Below are 21,532 nucleotides of genomic sequence, written 5' to 3'. Positions count from 1 at the left end.
CAAAATAGTTATATATTTGGAAGTCAATTTCACCTGCAATTTTAGTAAAGCAAACAGTGACAAAATGAAACTATTGTCACTATAAAAACCATATATGTGAATATATTATTGTGACTGGATCACTATTAAATAACTTTTGGTAAAAATTTATTTAAAGCGAATAGCGTTATTTCTGAGACCAGGGAAGAAATTTGTTTCTTGTCTAAACTTGCTATAGGATATGCCTGTTTCTGATGCATATATCTGATACAATGAGCCTGTATTTACCAAGCCTTTGGTGTATTGTGGTTTGGGAAACTAGCATGTTGTATGTCCCTTTGTTGTTCTGTGTGAATATGAATTCCGAACGGTCTGATGAAAGGCATGTGTTAATTAGATCTTTTGATGTGTGAGGTTTAACTTGGAGACAGGAAGGTTTAATTTAAAACGTGCTGCCACATTTCCTGCATCTCAAAGGTGCAGGAAATCACAGCAAGGTTTTTAAGAATTTTAAAGTTAAGTATAAATACTAGTGGCTTTGCAATGTATGTAAATGTATGTTTGTATAAATAGAGTATATTCTGATGCTAAAAATAGCATGTGTCTGAAAGGTATAAATGCTCTGACCTGTACACTGAACCGTATCATTCTTTTGACTCCATCTGACCTGATCACTGGTATCTTCCACCAGTGTGTGAGCAAATAAACCATCTTGCTTCAAAGAACTGCTTGAAAACATCTTCAATATTGCTGTTTCTTGTGATCTACAGATTAGACCCTAAAATCTAATCCGTTCTCCGGCTGTCTCTGCGGTTTAGACCCAAGCGTTTCCAGTACCACCGCCTGCCTGCTACCAAGCAGCCCTGGTCCAGCAGATAGGCCAGGGGGGATCCATTCACAGCATCCCTGATCCATAGTAAGAGGTCAGGAGGACCAGCCCAGGTACACCAGCAAGGAGACACGCTAGCAGTGTCAGTTACGCAGAAGAAACCCGATTCTGGGTGCCGGTATAGGAGCCCAGTGGTGACAGCAGCTTAAGCCCCTCCTACTGCGGCAAGAGGGCGCTTTTTGGATAACGAAAGGGAACGGTGGCAAAGTAAGCCCAGCCGGTCCCTCGCAAACAACAGACAAGGTGGCATAGGCGGTCCATCCTGTCACAGATTTCAATAGAAATTTACAACTGAAATACATAGTTATGAGAATATATAGCACACACAATAGAAACATTTCAATTGAAATCACTAGGTTTATCTAAACAAAAAAGTTAAATCTCTCACCTGCCTAAGATATTAAATGTGATAGAGCAGGTCACTCAATTCTAAGGGAAAAAAATGACCATAAAAAACATCAAAAAATGTTTTGGAAAATATGCTGTATGGAGTTATTCCAAATTGGTATATAATAGTTATCATTTCCTGCCCTAGATTCACATTGAAAAAGCACAGCATATTTGGAACACAGAACACTTACTTAGAACCACATTACAAAAAGCCTTGATTCAAAAACACGAATGCATTATAGTTTAAATATAGATGTTGATTTGAAAGCTTTTAAAGGAAAGTGTTATTACTTTTTGTACTGAATCTTTTAGGTCCTATACAGTGGAGCACAAATAGTGACAATTAGTTTGTACTTATACTAGGGATGTGCACCTGCCACTTTTGGTGTCTCGTGTTTTGTGTTTTGGATTCGGATTTGCTTGAGGTTTTGGGTTTGGATTTGTTTCGCAAAACACCTGACGAAAGGTTTTGGTTCGGATTTAAGGTTTTGGATTCGGATTTATTTTGAAAAAAACATAAAAAGTGTTAAAATCAAGTTTTTTTGGTTTATTTTCACTCCTACGCTATTATTAACCTCAATAACATTCAATAACAATCATTTCCACTAATTTACAGTCTATTCTGCAGAATCAGTAAACTTTGTAATATTGCAGTACCAATGGACTTATACTGCAGGATTGTTTTTGGATATTTTTTTTTAATTTCTTTTTTTTATAATTTTTTTATTTTTATTATAACTTTTTTTTAAATTTTTCGTTCTGTGCTGTGCTGTGCTGTGTTCTGCCCAGTCCAGTGGTGCTGTGTCCTGTGGTCTGTCCTTCTAAGTTCAGTGGTGCTGCTGGGTCCTGTGCTGTTTCCTTCTAAGGGCATTGTTATTTCCCCAGCACAGCACAGCACGAGATATAGCAGGACAGAGGACCACCTAACACAACCTCCTTCTACCCTGATCAATGCCCGAGTGAAGATGGCGGCGGCTAGCGGGGAATTTATAGGATCCGAGTATTGCGAGATCCGACAGCGGGATTATGACTCAGAGCCTCGGTTTCAGTTTTGCAATTGGCGAGAATACCCGGATCTGTCTCGGATCCGGATCGGATCGGCAACGTTCGGGTGGGCTCGGATTTCAGATATCCGAGCCCGCTCATCTCTAACTTATACAGCACAAATGCCAGATTCAGGAAAACCAATCGGGGGCAAGAGCTTGCTTTTCATTCGAACTTCATATTTTATCAATATTTTTAGATTCTCTGTATACATGTACCCTATACATTCTACATTTAGTATATATAGTATATCAAACCAATGACCTTTTCTTCATATTTTAAGCAATAAGGGCCTTGTTTAGAAATAGATTAAGTCAATTTATAGATCGTAAAAATGCACTTTGATGCACTTCACATGTGCAAAACAATATCTTAAGTTACGCTTCCTAAAAAAAAAAAAACTGTGCTCCCCCAGTTGGACCAATACTCATTGAATAACCAATGTTAGCTACCCTTCTAGAGGCACAGCCCTGTGCTGTATAGCATTGGAGCTCTTTCTGTTACCCCTGGGGTTATGAATGCCAAGTTAATACTATTTAAAAAAATTAGGACCCTAGCAATTTGGGAACTGTTTGTGAATACTGATACGAATGGGGCTACACACAGCTGCCATTGGTTATTGTGGAATATCTAGGACCCCAATAGCTTAAATAGAAAAAAAACCCCAAGGAGCTTAAAAGATTAAAATAAATTACATTGATATAAAAACATAATCAAACTGGTCTTTTAAAAGTTTATTAAACTCAAAATTCTTTTACCTGTCAATAAATCTTCAGCATTGGCTAATCGAAGGGGAAAAGTTTAAAATCCCTATTAGGGATGATGATAATTGTTACTTACGGAGCCCCATCACTAAATTACATCTTTTTAATTGACCGGAAGGATCAATACCTGCTTGGCCAATACAAAGCAGTTTGCCACACTAGCTGATTTACAGTCTATGCATAGAATTGGGATGACAAAGGTCAATTCATTATGTCTAGTATATTTAGAGTAGCGTTCTAAACACTTAAGGGCAAATTCTGCAAATGTGAAATTATGCAAATTTTTGGGAGAAAATATTTTTTTGCTATCAGTTTCTTCTTTATTTTTGAAATTCGAATCACTGGTCTATTACCAGTGTCCTCTCTGCATCTGAGGTTATATCACTGACCTATATTTATCAGTATTTAATCTACTACTGAAGTGAGAATCACTAGTCTACAGTTAACAGCTTTATTTCAGCTATTCTAAAGTTTCTAACTTCCTCTGGGCTACTGAGAGTACAGCACCTATGGTTATTATTTTGTTCTCTAATACTAAGTTTAGACTATCTAGTTTAACTGGTTTATTGTTACCAGCTTCCTTCAACTACTATTGTTGGACTCACTGGTCTGCAGTCACCAATTTCCTACTGAGAAAACAGCATCATTTTTTAATTATCAGTATATTCTCAAGCTTCCTCCTCACTACTGATATTAGACTCACTGGACTATAGTTACCAACCCCTTCCTACTCTGTATTACTGATATTAGACTCACTGGCTTACAGTTACCAACCCCTCCCTACTCTGTATTACTGATATTAAACTCACTGGCCTATAGTTACCAACCCCTCCCTACTCTTTATTACTGATATTAAACTCACTGGCCTATAGTTACCAACCTCTCCCTACTCTGTATTACTGATATTAGACTCACTGGCCTATAGTTACCAACCCCTCCCTACTCTGTATTACTGATATTAAACTCACTGGCCTATAGTTACCAACCACTCCCTGCTCTGTATTACTGATATTAGACTCACTGGCCTATATTTACCAACCCCTCCCTACTCTGTATTACTGATATTAGACTCACTGGCCTATATTTACCAACCCCTTCCTACTCTGTATTACTGATATTAGACTCACTGGCCTATAGTTACCAACCCCTCCCTACTCTGTATTACTGATATTAGACTCACTGGCCTATGGTTACCAACCCCTTCCTACTCTGTATTACTGATATTAGACTCACTGGCCTATAGTTACCAACCCCTCCCTACTCTGTATTACTGATATTAGACTCACTGGCTTATAGTTACCAACCCCTTCCTACTCTGTATTACTGATATTAGACTCACTGGCTTATAGTTACCAACCACTCCCTACTTTGTATTACTGATATTAGACTCACTGGCCTATAGCAAACAGCTTCCTCCATTACACTGATGTTAGACTTACTGGTCCATAGTTAACATCATCCTCTCTACTACTGTGGTTACTGTTTGGCTCCTCAGCACATTTGTTTTCCATTGTACTGAGTTTAATTATTTGACTGGCCTGCTTTTTCAGTCTTGATTTCTGTAGTTTAGTCATTATGTGGATAGGTTGTAAAGAGCTTGCTTACATATGTCCTAGTAAGCAACATGTGAGGCCCATGCTTAGGTAGGTATGACTGTGATTAAGAAATATATGAGGTATTTGACATTTTCGAGTGTGTAGTAGGCATGTATACATTATGATGTGTGTTAGAAGCCTCAAGTGTTTGTCATCAAAGCAGTGCAGGGAAGATAAAGATATTTTGTTGAGTGAGATATTGCCAGTGCAGGATATTTGTTATCTCCTGATTTTAGAGTTATGTTTGACTTTGCCCGAAAATATGAGAAATAAACATGTTCTTTCATTTTATATATATATATATATATATATATATATATATATATATATATATATTGTCGAAGTCAGCAAATTGGATAAAGTCATTTCAATTAAAATCGAGCAAACTTGGTTGTCTTTGTCTTAAAAGATGCGTACGGTACGCTATGGCGTAAAAGGGCACGCTACAGCGTAAAAGGGCGTACGCAGCTGCAACGCGCGGCAGCAACAGTATTTAGCCTTTTACATACAATCGCACAAACAAGCACACTTGTAAAATAGTACACATTAATGGTAGTTGCAACACATAGTCATTTATGTCGAAATATAGTAGTATTTATGTTTTATATTATAAGTTATAGGCACATTAGTGAAATATATGGAACAGGTTGAAGGAATCATATCATGTGTGGTATCATAATAAACCTCTTATCATATTCTACTGTTCGGTTCACTCTGCGAAGGAATCGCAGAGTGCATACACAAGTTATGAATGATAGGGAATTATGAACTACTTAAGACTAAGGAATCTTGGCGGGAAGAGCAGAGTATACCCCCTGGAGAGATGACCCCCTCCTTTGGATTCTTTAGGATGAACTAGCCAATGATTGACAACCCCTTGGACCTTCCTGAAACCTGGACCAATAGAAGCAAGCTATACCATCTTCATTGTTTTACTGTATTCCTGTGTGCATATTAGCAACAGCTTCTCATCTAGTGTTCAGACATCTTGTCCCGAGACTTCAGGATTGAATGACTGTACACTGGATCCAGAGCGCATGCGATAAGTAACGGCTGTACTTATTATCACTTCGCTTGAATATATTATACTACTTTTAGCGAATAAATCTTTGTGCGTTGGAAACACAAATCGAGGTTCGACAATCGTTATTGGTTAGCAACAGTACGCATTTAACAATATATATATATATAAAATACAAAAAGACAGGGGGCGCCACACATAGTGTATTATCAGTGATATACAATGTAGAGGTGACTCCAATGATAAGAAAATCCCGTACCAAATATGTGATGAAATTAGGCAGATATAATGATCAGGCTGACCGTACTATGGATCCACCTCAGGTCTGGATAACAGGAATCCACGATCACAGACCAAGTAATAGAAGACAATCTGCGGACTCAAATAAATCCACAATAGTGTGATACAGTATAAAAGGAGACCAAACTAGTCTCAAATTACCACAAATTTAATGGCACCACATAAAAAATAATAATGCCCGTACATTGAGCACAGTAAAACAAGCTTATCTGTCCGCTGGCACAAACATGGAAGAGAAGGGTAGCAGCCGACAACACCTCAGAACATCCAGTAATGAGCACAGGGACCAAGAACCTCTCCAACGCGTTTCGTCTTGTAGGTAAGACTTTATCAAGGAGTATTATTACTCCTTGTTAAAGTCTTACCTACAAGACGAAACGCGTTGGAGAGGTTCTTGGTCCCTGTGCTCATTACTGGATGTTCTGAGGTGTTGCCGGCTGCTACCCTTCTCTTCCATGTTTGTGCCAGCGGACAGATAAGCTTGTTTTACTGTGCTCAATGTACGGGCATTATTATTTTTTATGTGGTGCCATTAAATTTGTGGTAATTTGAGACTAGTTTGGTCTCCTTTTATACTGTATCACACTATTGTGGATTTATTTGAGTCCACAGATTGTCTTCTATTACTTGGTCTGTGATCGTGGATTCCTGTTATCCAGACCTGAGGTGGATCCATAGTACGGTCAGCCTGATCATTATATCTGCCTAATTTCATCACATATTTGGTACAGGATTTTCTTATCGTTGGAGTCACCTCTACATTGTATATCACTGATAATACACTATGTGTGGCGCCCCCTGTCTTTTTGTATTTTATCTCTTAGGTCTAACACTTGCAGACAGGTGTTGATTGACTGGGGAGCTGCCTATTACATTGAGTATAAATTTTCTATATGATTCACTGTGGTCACTTTTACTAAGCGCTGGTTAGCTTAAAGAACTTTTTGGGTGTCATATATATATATATATATATATATATATATATATATATATATAGTAGGGTGTAGTACGAACTTCCGATGCAAATAATAATACCAACACAAAAGATGCTGACACTAAAATGCAGACACCTAAAATACTGACTTGTAGGAAATACCTAATGTTGTAAGCACTGACATGCTGAAAATACAGACAGCCTAAATACCTATGTGTAAGAAGTCCCAACACATATAAAATACTGACAGTGTGTTTGCCGACAGTGCAAATGCCAACAATCAGACTGCCGACATTAAGAGGGCAATGTGATCGGGTCAGTCAGATAAACAGTCTCCGGACCCACCGGCTGTATACTGTCAAAAATAGAGCATTTTGTTTTTAAAAAAAAGCGTGTGGTCCCCCCCTATAAACACTATTAATCCCAGTGCTGCCAGGCTACTGTTGGTGCCCGTAAAATTGGGGGTGGTTGAGAGTGGGGTGGGGGGAGTGTGGGGTCCCCCGATTTCATGGACAAAGCCACATTATCGTCCTATAGTCGTGGGGATAGGTTCCCTCACATTACAATTATATTTATGTTTACAACCAATGGTAACACAATGATTTTTTCTTTAAAGACATATCGTTCTAATAAGATAATCTGCAATTGTTTTTGCTAAGAATTATTAACAGACATTAATTATGTCACAGATAGCGCGGTGTAAATTAACCAATTATTACAGTTTCTTTGAAATATCTTCTTGTGTGCTGGAAATTTCAGCCAAGTGAAATTGAAAAGACACTAACCTTCACATTCACTTTATTTCCCTGTTCACGACAATACATTTCAATTAATGTTTATGATGGTTTACACAGAAACAAGCAATATCTCTGCCACCATCAATAATTTAATTATTTTTTCTCTTTTAATTATCTTTATTTTTCTATTTGAGAAAAAACATACAGTATGGATCAGTAAACATATCATGTTTCTTATTACAAAAGAACATCATTTGCTTTCTCTAGAATCTGAGCTACAAACAGCAAATAAAAAGAAATAGCTTGATTTCATCAGCTGAAAAGTTGTCAGGTAACAGCAATTTCTGCCTCAAAACATTTCCAATAATGGAATCTGACAGAAGATAGCAAAAACTAAATGAACCTGTAAATACCTTTAGATATCGTCTTGACACCGTAACACTGCACAAGCAGAATACAGGAACACAGACTGTGCAAAAGCTTCTTGTAAATGTTAATTTGTTTTTGAAAACTGAACAGGTGATATATTTGAAACAGTACAAGGCATTTTGCATTAAATTAAGCGGAAAGAAAACACAGCATGACGGCTGTACAAAGGCAGTGAGCTCTTACAAATATGAATAAAAATATATAGAGTCCTTGTATGGCTTCCAACCTCTGCTTTTTGCATTATGTATTAAATCATGGGCAGCACAGTGACCTAGTGGTTAGCACTTCTGCCTCACAGCACTGGGGTCATGAGTTCAAATCTCCCAACCATGGCATTATCTGTGTGGAGTTAGAATGTTCTCCCTCTGTTTGCGTAGGTTTCCTCCGGGTGCTCCGGTTTCCTCCCACACTCCAAAAAAAAACATACTGCTAAGTTAATTGGCTGCTATCAAAAATTGGCCCTAGTCTCTCCCTCTCTGTCTGTCTGTCTGTCTCCCTCTCTGTCTGTGTGTAAGTGTGTGTCTATGTTAGGGAATTTAAACTGTAAGCTCCAATGGGGCAGGGACTGATGTGAATGAGTTCTCTGTACAGCGCTGCAGAATTAGTGGCGCTATATAAATAAATGATGATGATGATGATATCATACAGGGAGTAGTTAAATGTACCAATAATCTCAGAGGGCAAGGATATCAAGTTTGTAGGCATTAGATAAGCCTATAAGTATGTGACCTTGTCTTCAGTTCAGGATGAACAAGTATGGACAACCATGATAAAATGGTTGTTCAATGGCCATATTACATTGGTAGTTTGAGATAGGAAAATAAGAAAACATTGAAGCTCAACTAACTATCACACAAGCATTTGTAAATTGTTTCCAGAGTTTCTTAAAAAAACAATTAAAATTCCTGTACATGGACTCAGCTTCTATAACTGGTTTACTGGATTTATGGACTATGTACTAAGGTCCGGTGCTCCATTTTTGGCAGCTTATATGATATTTTTCGTCACTACAGGCAAAGCAGCTTTGCAGAAATATGGAGTGAAAATGTGCCACTCTTTCCTCTATATTTGTCTTACATAGTACATAGTCCTCTTAGAACCCAGAAAAGAAGAAAGAGGTGGATATACTACACTCCACAGAATCCAGACACTGTTTTGTATAGAAAATATATAAAACTTTGAACAACATTTTATGGAACACGACCAACGTGAAATGTATCTTAAAGATACTAGTTTACCTACAAGCAATAAAGACAATTCTAGTGCCCACACCAATGTGAATCAGAAAATGGGGACAACCTAGTAGAATAAGTTTGATCCATTTATAATTATCACCCCTTGCTTCTACTTACAGTAAATCAGTAAGTTATAGGATGCCCATTCACACTAATCTTGCAAATTCAGATGTATGTAGGAATTTTGGAAAATAAGCATTACCGATTAAAGACTTCCTGAGGCAAAAATTGGGATGGTCCTGAGATAATCCAGCCCCCTAAAAGCTGTAAATAAGCCCCTAATACAGCCCTGGCCAACCCGTGACTCTTCAGGTGTTGTGCAACTACAAGCCCCAGCATGCTTTGCCAAAAGCTGGCAGGGCATGCTGGGACTTGTAGTTGCACAACACCTGGAGAGCCACAGGTTGGCCAGGCCTGCTCTAATACAAACCTTCTCAGCATGGAATTCCTCTTATCTTTTCCTAATACTCAGTGCAATTTTCCTCACCCTCATATGCTCAAACATAAAACACATCTTACCTATTTCGATTTCATATGGATCATCTTCATTCATCATCTTCCCTCTTAAGTAATTAGCAGCGCACTCCGATTTTAGTTGATTACCCATAATCATATCATTCAGCCTTTGTTGTAAAATTAAGTAGTTCTCTGACAATTTGGAGATCTATTAAATATTAAAAATAAAAACACATTGAAACATCCATTAAGCATTTGAACCTTATCTCCAATGGACAGGGACTTAATTATTCTCTTTTATTTGTAAAATAACATGAAATAGGAAAGAGTCGTTTATGAAAACCGGAGAAGAAAAAAAGTTGTGTTGCCCATAGCCAGAGCCGCAACTAGAAATTTTAGCATCTGGGCAAGAAGGAAAACTCACACCCCTTCCCCTCAAGTTTAACCAAATTATTTGAAAATATTAATGTTCCTGCACCCCCCCTCCCTCAGCTTTGTACCCTGGGAAGTTGCCCCTATTGCATAGCCCTAGTTACAGCCCTGCCCATAGCAACCAATCAGAAAACTCTCATTTTTCTAGTTCATTTTGGAATATAAAGGCCCGAATCTGATTGGTTGCTATGGGTAACACTACCAGTTTTCAGAAATTACTTTGAATACATTTTAATTCAGATCAATACTTTTAATTAAAAAATACATTATACTGACAAACAATAACATTGATTCCACAAAGTTGGGAAAATGGGAGCACTGGGTTTCAGGTAAAAAGGATCATGTAAAATTCTAACATTTATTCAATATGTTTTGAGTAGTATAATACATTATGTTTTCTATTGCTGTATTTCTCGCGTGTTAAACTACTGCAAAATATCATAACTACATCTTGCTGATTTGATTTGGAGATGTTAAGACTTGTTTAGAATTTTCTATGCAGCCTGCTATCTTAATATATTAGATGAAAAAAAAAATATAGTGAATCTTGAATTAATCCATGTAGCGTGTTTTGACTTTTACTCTGCTCATACATACAGACATTTGGATGGTCAGTTTGTTAATTTCAGTCCATATTGGCATTAATCCAGTCTGCTTGTGAACCTAAAACTAGCAATCCTTATCAACATCAAGGGGCAAATGTATGAAGGTGAGAGTTTTCCAGCGGGTTTGAAAAGTGGAGATGTTGCCTATAGCAACCAATCAGATTCTAACTATCATTTTTTAGAATGTACTAATTAAATGATAGCTAGAATCTGATTGGTTTATCAAACTTGCTGGAAAACTCTCAGCTTGATACATTTACCCCCAGATTGGGAGTAGATGTTGTTTAGAACTAGGGATGAGCGCGCTCGGATTTCTGAAATCCGAGCCCACCCGAACGTTGCGGATCCGAGTCGGATCCGAGACAGATCCGGGTATTGGCGCCAAATTCAAAAGTGAAACTGAGGCTCTGACTCATAATCCCGTTGTCGGATCTCGCGATACTCGGATCCTATAAATTCCCCGCTAGTCGCCGCCATCTTCACTCGGGCATTGATCAGGGTAGAGGGAGGGTGTGTTAGGTGGTCCTCTGTGCTGTTTAGTTCTGTGCTGTTTAGTTCTGTGCTGTTTAGTGCTGTGCTGTTTAGTGCTGTGCTGTGCTGTGCTGTGCTGTGTTCTGCAGTATCAGTCCAGTGGTGCTGTGTGCTGTGCTCTGTCCTTCTGAGGTCAGTGGTGCTGCTGGGTCCTGTGCTGTGTCCTGTTCAGTCCAGTGGTGCTGTGTCCTGTGCTCTGTGCTTCTAAGGGCATAGTTATTTCCCCAATATTCCCCTGTGTTTAAAAAAATAAAAAAAAGTTTTTTTTATAAAATACCAAAAACTACTTTAATATTTTTTAATTACCACAAAATTTTCACAACCAATCCTGCAGTATAAGCCCATTGGTACTGCAATATTACCAAGTTCACACATTCAGCAGTAAAAGTCCAGTGGTACTGCAATATTACAAAGTTTACACATTCTGCAGTATCAGTCCAGTGGTGCTGTGTCCTGTGCTCTGTCCTGCTGAGTTCCGTAGTGCTGCTGGGTCCTGTGCCGTGTCCTGTTCAGTCCAGTGGTGCTGTGTCCTGTGCTCTGTGCTTCTAAGGGCATAGTTATTTCCCCATTATTCCCAAGTTTGTAAAAAATAAAAAAAAAGTAAAAAAAAATAAAAAAATTAAAAAAAAAAAAAAATATATAATAATTATAACCAAATTTGCAAAACCAATCCAGCATTATAAGTCCATTGGTACTGCAATATTACCAAGTTCACACATTCAGCAGTAAAAGTCCAGTGGTACTGCAATATTACAAAGTTTACACATTCTGCAGTATCAGTCCAGTGGTGCTGTGTCCTGTGCTCTGTCCTGCTGAGTTCCGTAGTGCTGCTGGGTCCTGTGCCGTGTCCTGTTCAGTCCAGTGGTGCTGTGTCCTGTGCTCTGTGCTTCTAAGGGCATAGTTATTTCCCCATTATTCCCAAGTTTGTAAAAAATAAAAAAAAAGTAAAAAAAAATAAAAAAATTAAAAAAAAAAAAAAATATATAATAATTATAACCAAATTTGCAAAACCAATCCAGCATTATAAGTCCATTGGTACTGCAATATTACCAAGTTCACACATTCAGCAGTAAAAGTCCAGTGGTACTGCAATATTACAAAGTTTACACATTCTGCAGTATCAGTCCAGTGGTGCTGTGTCCTGTGCTCTGTCCTGCTGAGTTCCGTAGTGCTGCTGGGTCCTGTGCCGTGTCCTGTTCAGTCCAGTGGTGCTGTGTCCTGTGCTCTGTGCTTCTAAGGGCATAGTTATTTCCCCATTATTCCCAAGTTTGTAAAAAATAAAAAAAAAGTAAAAAAAAATAAAAAAATTAAAAAAAAAAAAAAATATATAATAATTATAACCAAATTTGCAAAACCAATCCAGCATTATAAGTCCATTGGTACTGCAATATTACCAAGTTCACACATTCAGCAGTAAAAGTCCAGTGGTACTGCAATATTACAAAGTTTACACATTCTGCAGTATCAGTCCAGTGGTGCTGTGTCCTGTGCTCTGTCCTGCTGAGTTCCGTAGTGCTGCTGGGTCCTGTGCCGTGTCCTGTTCAGTCCAGTGGTGCTGTGTCCTGTGCTCTGTGCTTCTAAGGGCATAGTTATTTCCCCATTATTCCCAAGTTTGTAAAAAATAAAAAAAAAGTAAAAAAAAATAAAAAATTAAAAAAAAAAAAAATATATATAATAATTATAACCAAATTTGCAAAACCAATCCAGCATTATAAGTCCATTGGTACTGCAATATTACCAAGTTCACACATTCAGCAGTAAAAGTCCAGTGGTACTGCAATATTACAAAGTTTACACATTCTGCAGTATCAGTCCAGTGGTGCTGTGTCCTGTGCTCTGTCCTGCTGAGTTCCGTAGTGCTGCTGGGTCCTGTGCCGTGTCCTGTTCAGTCCAGTGGTGCTGTGTCCTGTGCTCTGTGCTTCTAAGGGCATAGTTATTTCCCCATTATTCCCAAGTTTGTAAAAAATAAAAAAAAAGTAAAAAAAAATAAAAAATTTAAAAAAAAAAAAATATATATAATAATTATAACCAAATTTGCAAAACCAATCCAGCATTATAAGTCCATTGGTACTGCAATATTACCAAGTTCACACATTCTGCAGTATCTTGTGCTACATATAATGGAGACCAAAAATTTGGAGGATAAAGTAGGGAAAGATCAAGACCCACTTCCTCCTAATGCTGAAGCTGCTGCCACTAGTCATGACATAGACGATGAAATGCCATCAACGTCGTCTTCCAAGCCCGATGCCCAATCTCGTAGTACCGGGCATGTAAAATCCAAAAAGCCCAAGTTAAGAAAAAGTAGCAAAAAGAGAAACTTAAAATCATCTGAGGAGAAACGTAAAGTTGCCAATATGCCATTTACGACACGGAGTGGCAAGGAACGGCTTAGGCCCTGGCCCGTGTTCATGACTAGTGGTTCAGCTTCACCCACGGATCTTAGCCCTCCTCCTCCTCCCCCCCCCTACAAAAAATTGAAGAGAGTTATGCTGTCAGCAACAAAACAGCAAACAACTCTGCCTTCTAAAGAGAAATTATCACAAATCCCCAAGGCGAGTCCAAGCGTGTTGGTGGTTGTCAAGCCTGACCTTCCCATCACTGTACGGGAAGAGGTGGCTCGGGAGGAGGCTATTGATGATGTAGCTGGCGCTGTGGAGGAACTTGATGATGAGGATGGTGATGTGGTTATTGTAAATGAGGCACCAGGGGGGGAAACAGCTGATGTCCATGGGATGAAAAAGCCCATCGTCATGCCTGGTCAGAAGACCAAAAAATGCACCTCTTCGGTCTGGAGTTATTTTTATCCAAATCCAGACAACCAATGTATGGCAATATGTAGCTTATGTAAAGCTCAAATAAGCAGGGGTAAGGATCTTGCCCACCTAGGAACATCCTCCCTTATACGTCACCTGAATAACCTTCATAGTTCAGTGGTTAGTTCAGGAACTGGGGCTAGGACCCTCATCGGTACAGGGACACCTAAATCCCGTGGTCCAGTTGGATACACACCAGCAACACCCTCCTCGTCAACTTCCTCCACAATCTCCATCAGATTCAGTCCTGCAGCCCAAGTCACCAGCCAGACTGAGTCCTCCTCAATACGGGATTCATCCGAGGAATCCTGCAGCGGTACGCCTACTACTGCCACTGCTGCTGTTGCTGCTGTTAGTCGGTCATCTTCCCAGAGGGGAAGTCGTAAGACCGCTAAGTCTTTCACCAAACAATTGACCGTCCAACAGTCGTTTGCCATGACCACCAAATACGATAGTAGTCACCCTATTGCAAAGCGTATAACTGCGGCTGTAACTGCAATGTTGGTGTTAGACGTGCGCCCGGTGTCCGCCATCAGTGGAGTGGGATTTAGAGGGTTGATGGAGGTATTGTGTCCCCGGTATCAAATTGGGTACCGGGGCCACCCCACTATGCAGTCCAGATACTTGTTTGGTGGAATTCCGACACGTGGAGGGTTTTTTAATTATATTGTGGCCTCGGTACCAAATTGTGTACCGGGGCCACCACACTACGCAGTCAAGATACTTGTTTGGTGGAATTCAGACCAGTTGAGGGTTTTATTATTATATTGTGTGGACCACTCTATCTATACCACACTACAACTCTATACCACTCTATTTCCTACTTTAATTCTATTTAATTCTATTTCCTACTTTAATTCTATTACTAATTAATTAACATAAAGAGGAACCAAAAAAACCAATTTTACCAAAAGTATAATATGACTTAGACTTACAAACACTACACTTGAAAGATCGTGCCTTTAAATGAAAAAGTAAGTCTTCATTGCACGACTATGTGCAACAGGGACAGTTTTTTTCTTTACAAAGTCAACTAATAACACTTGGACCCTGTCTGTCTTTAACATACTTAATGGGATCTCAATGACGAATTGTCTGTAGCATGTTTGGAGGAGGTATTGTGGCCCCGGTATCAAGTTGGGTACCGGGGCCACCCCACTACGCAGTCCAGATACTTGTTTGGTGGAATTCTGACACGTGGAGGGTGTATTTATTTTATTGTGGCCCCGGTATCAAGTTGGGTACCGGGGCCACCCCACTACGCAGTCCAGATACTTGTTTGGTGGAATTCTGACACGTGGAGGGTGTATTTATTTTATTGTGGCCCCGGTATCAAGTTGGGTACCGGGGCCACCCCACTACGCAGTCCAGATACTTGTTTGGTGGAATTCTGACACGTGGAGGGTGTATTTATTTTATTGTGGCCCCGGTATCAAGTTGGGTACCGGGGCCACCACACTACGCAGTCAAGATAGATAGATGCGTATCATAGATAAAGTACATTCAGTGGTGTGGGGCAAATTGAAAAATATTCAAAATGCACTGACATTATCAAAAACAAGAGGTTGTCACATGCTAAAACTCCAACATGTATATGATGGAGAGGATGGAGGAGCAGCCGTATGTGTAGTGTAATGCAGACCTGTTGAAGGTTTTTTATATATTTTATTGTGGTGCCCAGTGCCCACTCCTCTACGCAGTCCAGGTACATTTATTGGTGCGAATCAAACAAGTTGATGGTTTTCTTATTATATATATTGTGGTGACCCACTCCTCTACGCAGTCCAGGTACATTTATTGGTGCGAATCAAACAAGTTGATGGTTTTCTTATTATATATATTGTGGTGACCCACTCCTCTACGCAGTCCAGGTACATTTATTGGTGCGATTCATAAAAGTTCAGGGTTTTTAAGATATTGTGGTGACCCACTCCTCTACGCAGTCCAGGTACATTTATTGGTGCGATTCATAAAAGTTCAGGGTTTTTAATATATTGTGGTGACCCACTCCTCTACGCAGTCCAGGTACATTTATTGGTGCGAATCAAACAAGTTGATGGTTTTCTTATTATATATATTGTGGTGACCCACTCCTCTACGCAGTCCAGGTACATTTATTGGTGCGATTCATAAAAGTTCAGGGTTTTTAAGATATTGTGGTGACCCACTCCTCTACGCAGTCCAGGTACATTTATTGGTGCGAATCAAACAAGTTGATGGTTTTCTTATTATATATATTGTGGTGACCCACTCCTCTACGCAGTCCAGGTACATTTATTGGTGCGATTCATAAAAGTTCAGGGTTTTTAATATATTGTGGTGACCCACTCCTCTACGCAGTCCAGGTACATTTATTGGTGCGAATCAAACCAGTTGATGGTTTTCTTATTATATATATTGTGGTGACCCACTCCTCTACGCAGTCCAGGTACATTTATTGGTGCGATTCATAAAAGTTCAGGGTTTTTAATATATTGTGGTGACCCACTCCTCTACGCAGTCCAGGTACATTTATTGGTGCGAATCAAACAAGTTGATGGTTTTCTTATTATATATATTGTGGTGACCCACTCCTCTACGCAGTCCAGGTACATTTATTGGTGCGATTCATAAAAGTTCAGGGTTTTTAAGATATTGTGGTGACCCACTCCTCTACGCAGTCCAGGTACATTTATTGGTGCGAATCAAACAAGTTGATGGTTTTCTTATTATATATATTGTGGTGACCCACTCCTCTACGCAGTCCAGGTACATTTATTGGTGCGATTCATAAAAGTTCAGGGTTTTTAATATATTGTGGTGACCCACTCCTCTACGCAGTCCAGGTACATTTATTGGTGCGAATCAAACCAGTTGATGGTTTTCTTATTATATATATTGTGGTGACCCACTCCTCTACGCAGTCCAGGTACATTTATTGGTGCGATTCATAAAAGTTCAGGGTTTTTAATATATTGTGGTGACCCACTCCTCTACGCAGTCCAGGTACAATTATTGGTGCGAATCATAAAAGTTCAGGGTTTTTAATATATATTGTGGTGACCCACTCCTCTACGCAGTCCAGAAAGATACCTTGTTGCAACGTTTTGGACTAATAACTATATTGTGAGGTGTTCAGAATACACTGTAAATTAGTGGAAATGCTTGTTATTGAATGTTATTGAGGTTAATAATAGCCTAGGAGTGAAAATAAGCCCAAAAACTTGATTTTTAAACTTTTTATGTTTTTTTCAAAAAAAATCCGAATCCAATACCTTAAATCCGAACCGAGACCTTTCGTCAAGTGTTTTGCGAGACAAATCCGAACCTCAAAAATAACGAAAATCCGGATCCAAAACACAAAACACGAGACCTCAAAAGTCGCCGGTGCACATCCCTATTTAGAACTGGTAAAAAAGTGGTTGGTCGAGGACCAAAACCTGCCAGTGTGGTCGCCCCATGTGGTTGGCACGCTTAGAATGATATATTAGTGTATCATTAATAAAATCAAAATAATAAAACAATAAATACAGATGAAAAATGTTTTACTAAATATTTATTTATAGTTCATTTAACATATTTTTAAATTAAACTTTAATATTTATTTTATTTGATGTGAATTTTAATTCTTGAACTATCATTTTCTATCACAGAAAGAAAGAGACCTTACAATAGCACTTATCAATGTCGGAGTTATTGTACTAGGTTGTATAACATAGTACATGGTACGACAAACTTGCAATTTATAATAGTAAAACAGTTAATCTGATTATAAGTAATAAGAAGAAACAAAGAGATTTTCTCTTTATAAAACATGTTCACTTGTATCCAAATCTGGCAACAAAACTGCAATGAAATGAAAGTGCCCCATTTGTATTACATATGGCCATATTAGCAGAGGCATCCCACAGAGCAATACATTGTGCTGAAATATGTGATTTGGAAAGTTATGGTGCAGAACTGTTCTGGATCATTTCTTTCATGGCAGAATGAATTAAGGAAATTGGGTTACTGTGAAGTAAAGAGAGAGACAGAGGAAAAGTGGAAGAAAGTGAAAGAGAGACAGGAAGGGAGGGGGAGAGAGAGAAAGAGAGAGAGAGAGAGAGAGAGAGAGAGAGAGAGAGAGAAAGAAGTGTAAGGTACAGAGAGTTAGGGTGAGATGGTGGGAGAGAGAACTGTAAGGTATAGAGAGACAGGGAGAGATTGTGTGTGTGTGTGTGTGTGTGTGTGTGTGTGAGAGAGAGAGAGAGAGAGAGAGAGAGAGAGAGAGAGAGGAAGAGAAGTGTAAGGTATAGAGAGTGAGGGAGAAATAGTGAGAGAGAGAAGTGTAAGGAATAGAGAGAGACAGGGAGGGAGAGAGCGAGAGAGAGAAAGAGAGAGAGAAGTGTAAGTTATAGAGAGATAGAGAGAGATAGTGAGAGATAGCTGTATGGTATAGAGAGACAGGAAGGGAGAGAGTGAGAGAGAGGGAACGAGAAGTGTAAGGTATAGAAAGACAAGGAGAGATAGAGAAAGAGAGAGAGAGAAGTGTAAGGTATAGAGAGACAGGGAGAGATAGTATGTGTGAGAGAGAGAGAGACAGGGAGGGAGAGAGAGAGGAAGAGAGAGAGAGAGAAGAGAGAGAGAGAGAGAAGAGAGAGAGAAGTGTAGAGAGACAGGGAGGGAGAGAGATGGGTAAAATGTAGAGCAGTGATGGGCAACATGTGAACCCAAGGACTTTTGCAGTCCTCTGAGCCTGCGGCTCTCGGCTCCTTCCTGCCTCTATGTCAGATTTTTTGGTTACAGCTTGTAACACTTGTGTAAAATGCCTGCTGATATCTTACTACAGATAGTTGTCTTTTTCTTTGATTAAATATATTGTTTCAGAGTGTAGAGGGCTGCCAATGTGGCTCATGAAGTGTATCTAATTGTCTATCACTTCTATGGGAAACAGGGAGGGAAAGAGAGAGGGAGAGCAAGAGAGAGAGAGGAAATAAATAGGGAAATTATGTTACTGCGAAGTAGAGATAGAGAGAGAAAGAAAGAGAAAAAAATACAAGAGAGATAGAAAGAAGTATAAGGTATAGAGAGATTGGGAGAGAGAGTGATAAGTGGAAGGTATAGAAAGATCAGGAGGTAGAAGAGAGAGAGAGAGAGAGAGATGTAAGGTATAGAGAGACAGTGTAAGAGAGAGAAGAATTAGGAAACTTGGGTTAATGTGAAGTAAATAGAGAGATAGAAAAAAAGAGAGAAGAGGAGAGAGATAAAGAAGTGTAAGTTATAGAGAGACAGGGTGGGATAGTGGGAAAAAGAGAGAGAAGTGTAAGGTATAGAAAGAGATGGTAGACAGGGAGAGAGAGAGAAAGTTAAGGTAAATAGAGAGACAGTGAGGGAGAGCGAGAGAGGAGAATTAGATAGAGGGAGGACGGAGTGAGAAATAAATCCATTTTTAATTATTTGTCTGGTTTCTCTCTGTGTCTTGCAGCCATATATTTGTATCATAAGTCCGAGTTGTTTATTGTTATTTCCCTGGAATAAAACACAGAGCTACTTCCTGGATAGAATTATCGAATTCAAAGAGCACAGCACAGTTGTGTAAAGTCCCAGTACAATGATAATAAACAACTTTATTAAAAATACTTGACTGAAAAACCAAGGAAGTAGAAAGATAAAGCAATATATTTCATAAAAGGTGCAGATGGGCACGCGCAAACTAGTAATGTGCCATAACCTTTTTTTATTGTATGCAAATGTACTAAAATGCCTAAAAAGGGAAAAAAAATGAAAATAATCATTAAGGAAGACTGAGTAATATCTTTCTGCTATTACATCAATGTCTGTTTTCTTGAATATATTGTATTTGTATTATAGAACCCAACTAACTGGTACCTTATTAAGGCTTCAGTTTAGTTGCCAGGTTACAGAGGGCAGTCCTACCCCAGGCAGTACTCACCTGTTCTGTGAAGAATGACAGATCTTCAATTTCCTTTAATACACTCATTGTTCTATTATTTGTTCTATCCTGTTCCAATGTGTTATTTTTGTTCTTTAATTTTCCTTCTTTCTTCAGTTTTTCTCTCTCTCTTAAACCTCGGTAATTACTTTGTATGACCACAGCTGCCCTATCTTCATCGTTCTGCTTTTCAAGATGTCCTCTACTGTCTACATTGGAGTTTACAGCACTTTCAGATTTTCTTTCAGCAGCAATCTGGTGATGACCTTTTTGTATTTCTGTGTCTATGGAATGATTCAGGTCAGGATTGTTGAGTGAGACTGTACGTTTTATATTTCTCTGTCTCCCCTCTTGTAGTTTCTTCCTGTCGCTGTGACCACGGTAGTTGCTTTGGATGACTATAGCAGCTTTATCTTCATCATCATTTTTATCAACATCTAAGTCATTGTGTTTATTTTTATTCTGTACTGCATCTTCTCTTTCTTGTTCCAAATGCTTTGGATTTTCTTGATCTTGCTCTCTTTGGTGTCCATCTTTTAATTGCTTCCTTTGTTGGTAACCCCTGATATGACTTTGAATAACAATTGCAGCTTCCTCTTCACTTTTACCTTCAATGGGTTTGTCAACTGCAGTATTCTCCTCTGGTTGGTCAGTTTTTATCACATCTCTTGTGTCTTTACTTTTATTTCTTTGCAATGATCCCCTGCCAAAACACCATTGTTATACTGTATTATTGTATTAATGAGTATGTTTTTATTCTTGAAGAATACACATGTATCATTCTAGAAACTTGAAGCAACATGCTCTGCTGATTGTTTCAAGGTTACAACTGGAATCCAGTTGGCTCACATGGTGACCTTGTTATATGTTTATAGCAATTAGTTTCAGGTAGTGAATATACTACTTGAATTTAAAATAGATCCATTCATTGACAATATATAGCTTGCTGGCTAGAAAATGCTACATTTAAATTATACGACCATCAGAGACTATTAATTGCGATAAAGCAATTACATTTCTTTAGCTAATACCAGCTACTTAGACAACAGAACACAGAGACGGTTATTATAAAGCTGAATAAATAGTGAATATTACTATTGAAAAAACAGCTAATAACAGCCTATGGTGAAGCAAAATGTATAGTAAATGAGCAATTATCTAGCGAGTAGAAATTTAATGTCACACAATGCAAATGTATAATAATCAGCAGAAAATAAGACAGTTGACCTACTTTGCAGTTATTAGCAAATCCAATGAAAAGTTCTACCTGGGCAAACCATGTTGCAATGCAAGGGGTGCAGATGTAATGTTTCTTTTGCAGGTAGTAGAATACTGGCTGCTCTTGCATGCATCACATAAATATTGGACAGCTATAGTTCACATTGCAATTTAGAGCTGTGCTAGGACATGTCCAGCTCCAAATCTGTCCAAACATTTTATATTTGCCCCCCCCCCCCCCCCACA

General features: G+C 38.8%; 1 protein-coding gene across 1 annotated transcript in view; it reads right to left on the bottom strand.

Moving 5' to 3' along the window:
- Positions 1 to 21,532, bottom strand: part of MYO3A (myosin IIIA) — a 159,429-nt gene that overhangs the window by 27,104 nt on the left and 110,793 nt on the right. Inside the window, exons 30-31 of the mRNA XM_075211975.1 lie at positions 20,069 to 20,771; positions 9,837 to 9,981 (exon numbers count right to left, since the gene is read on the bottom strand). Of these exons, the coding sequence (XP_075068076.1) occupies positions 9,837 to 9,981; positions 20,069 to 20,771 (848 nt within the window). The remainder of the gene's footprint in view (positions 1 to 9,836; positions 9,982 to 20,068; positions 20,772 to 21,532) is intronic.

This window comes from Mixophyes fleayi, chromosome 5 (genome assembly GCF_038048845.1).
Source record: "Mixophyes fleayi isolate aMixFle1 chromosome 5, aMixFle1.hap1, whole genome shotgun sequence".
NCBI classification, from domain to species: Eukaryota; Metazoa; Chordata; class Amphibia; order Anura; family Limnodynastidae; genus Mixophyes; species Mixophyes fleayi.
This window is presented reverse-complemented; position numbering and strand designations above follow the sequence as displayed.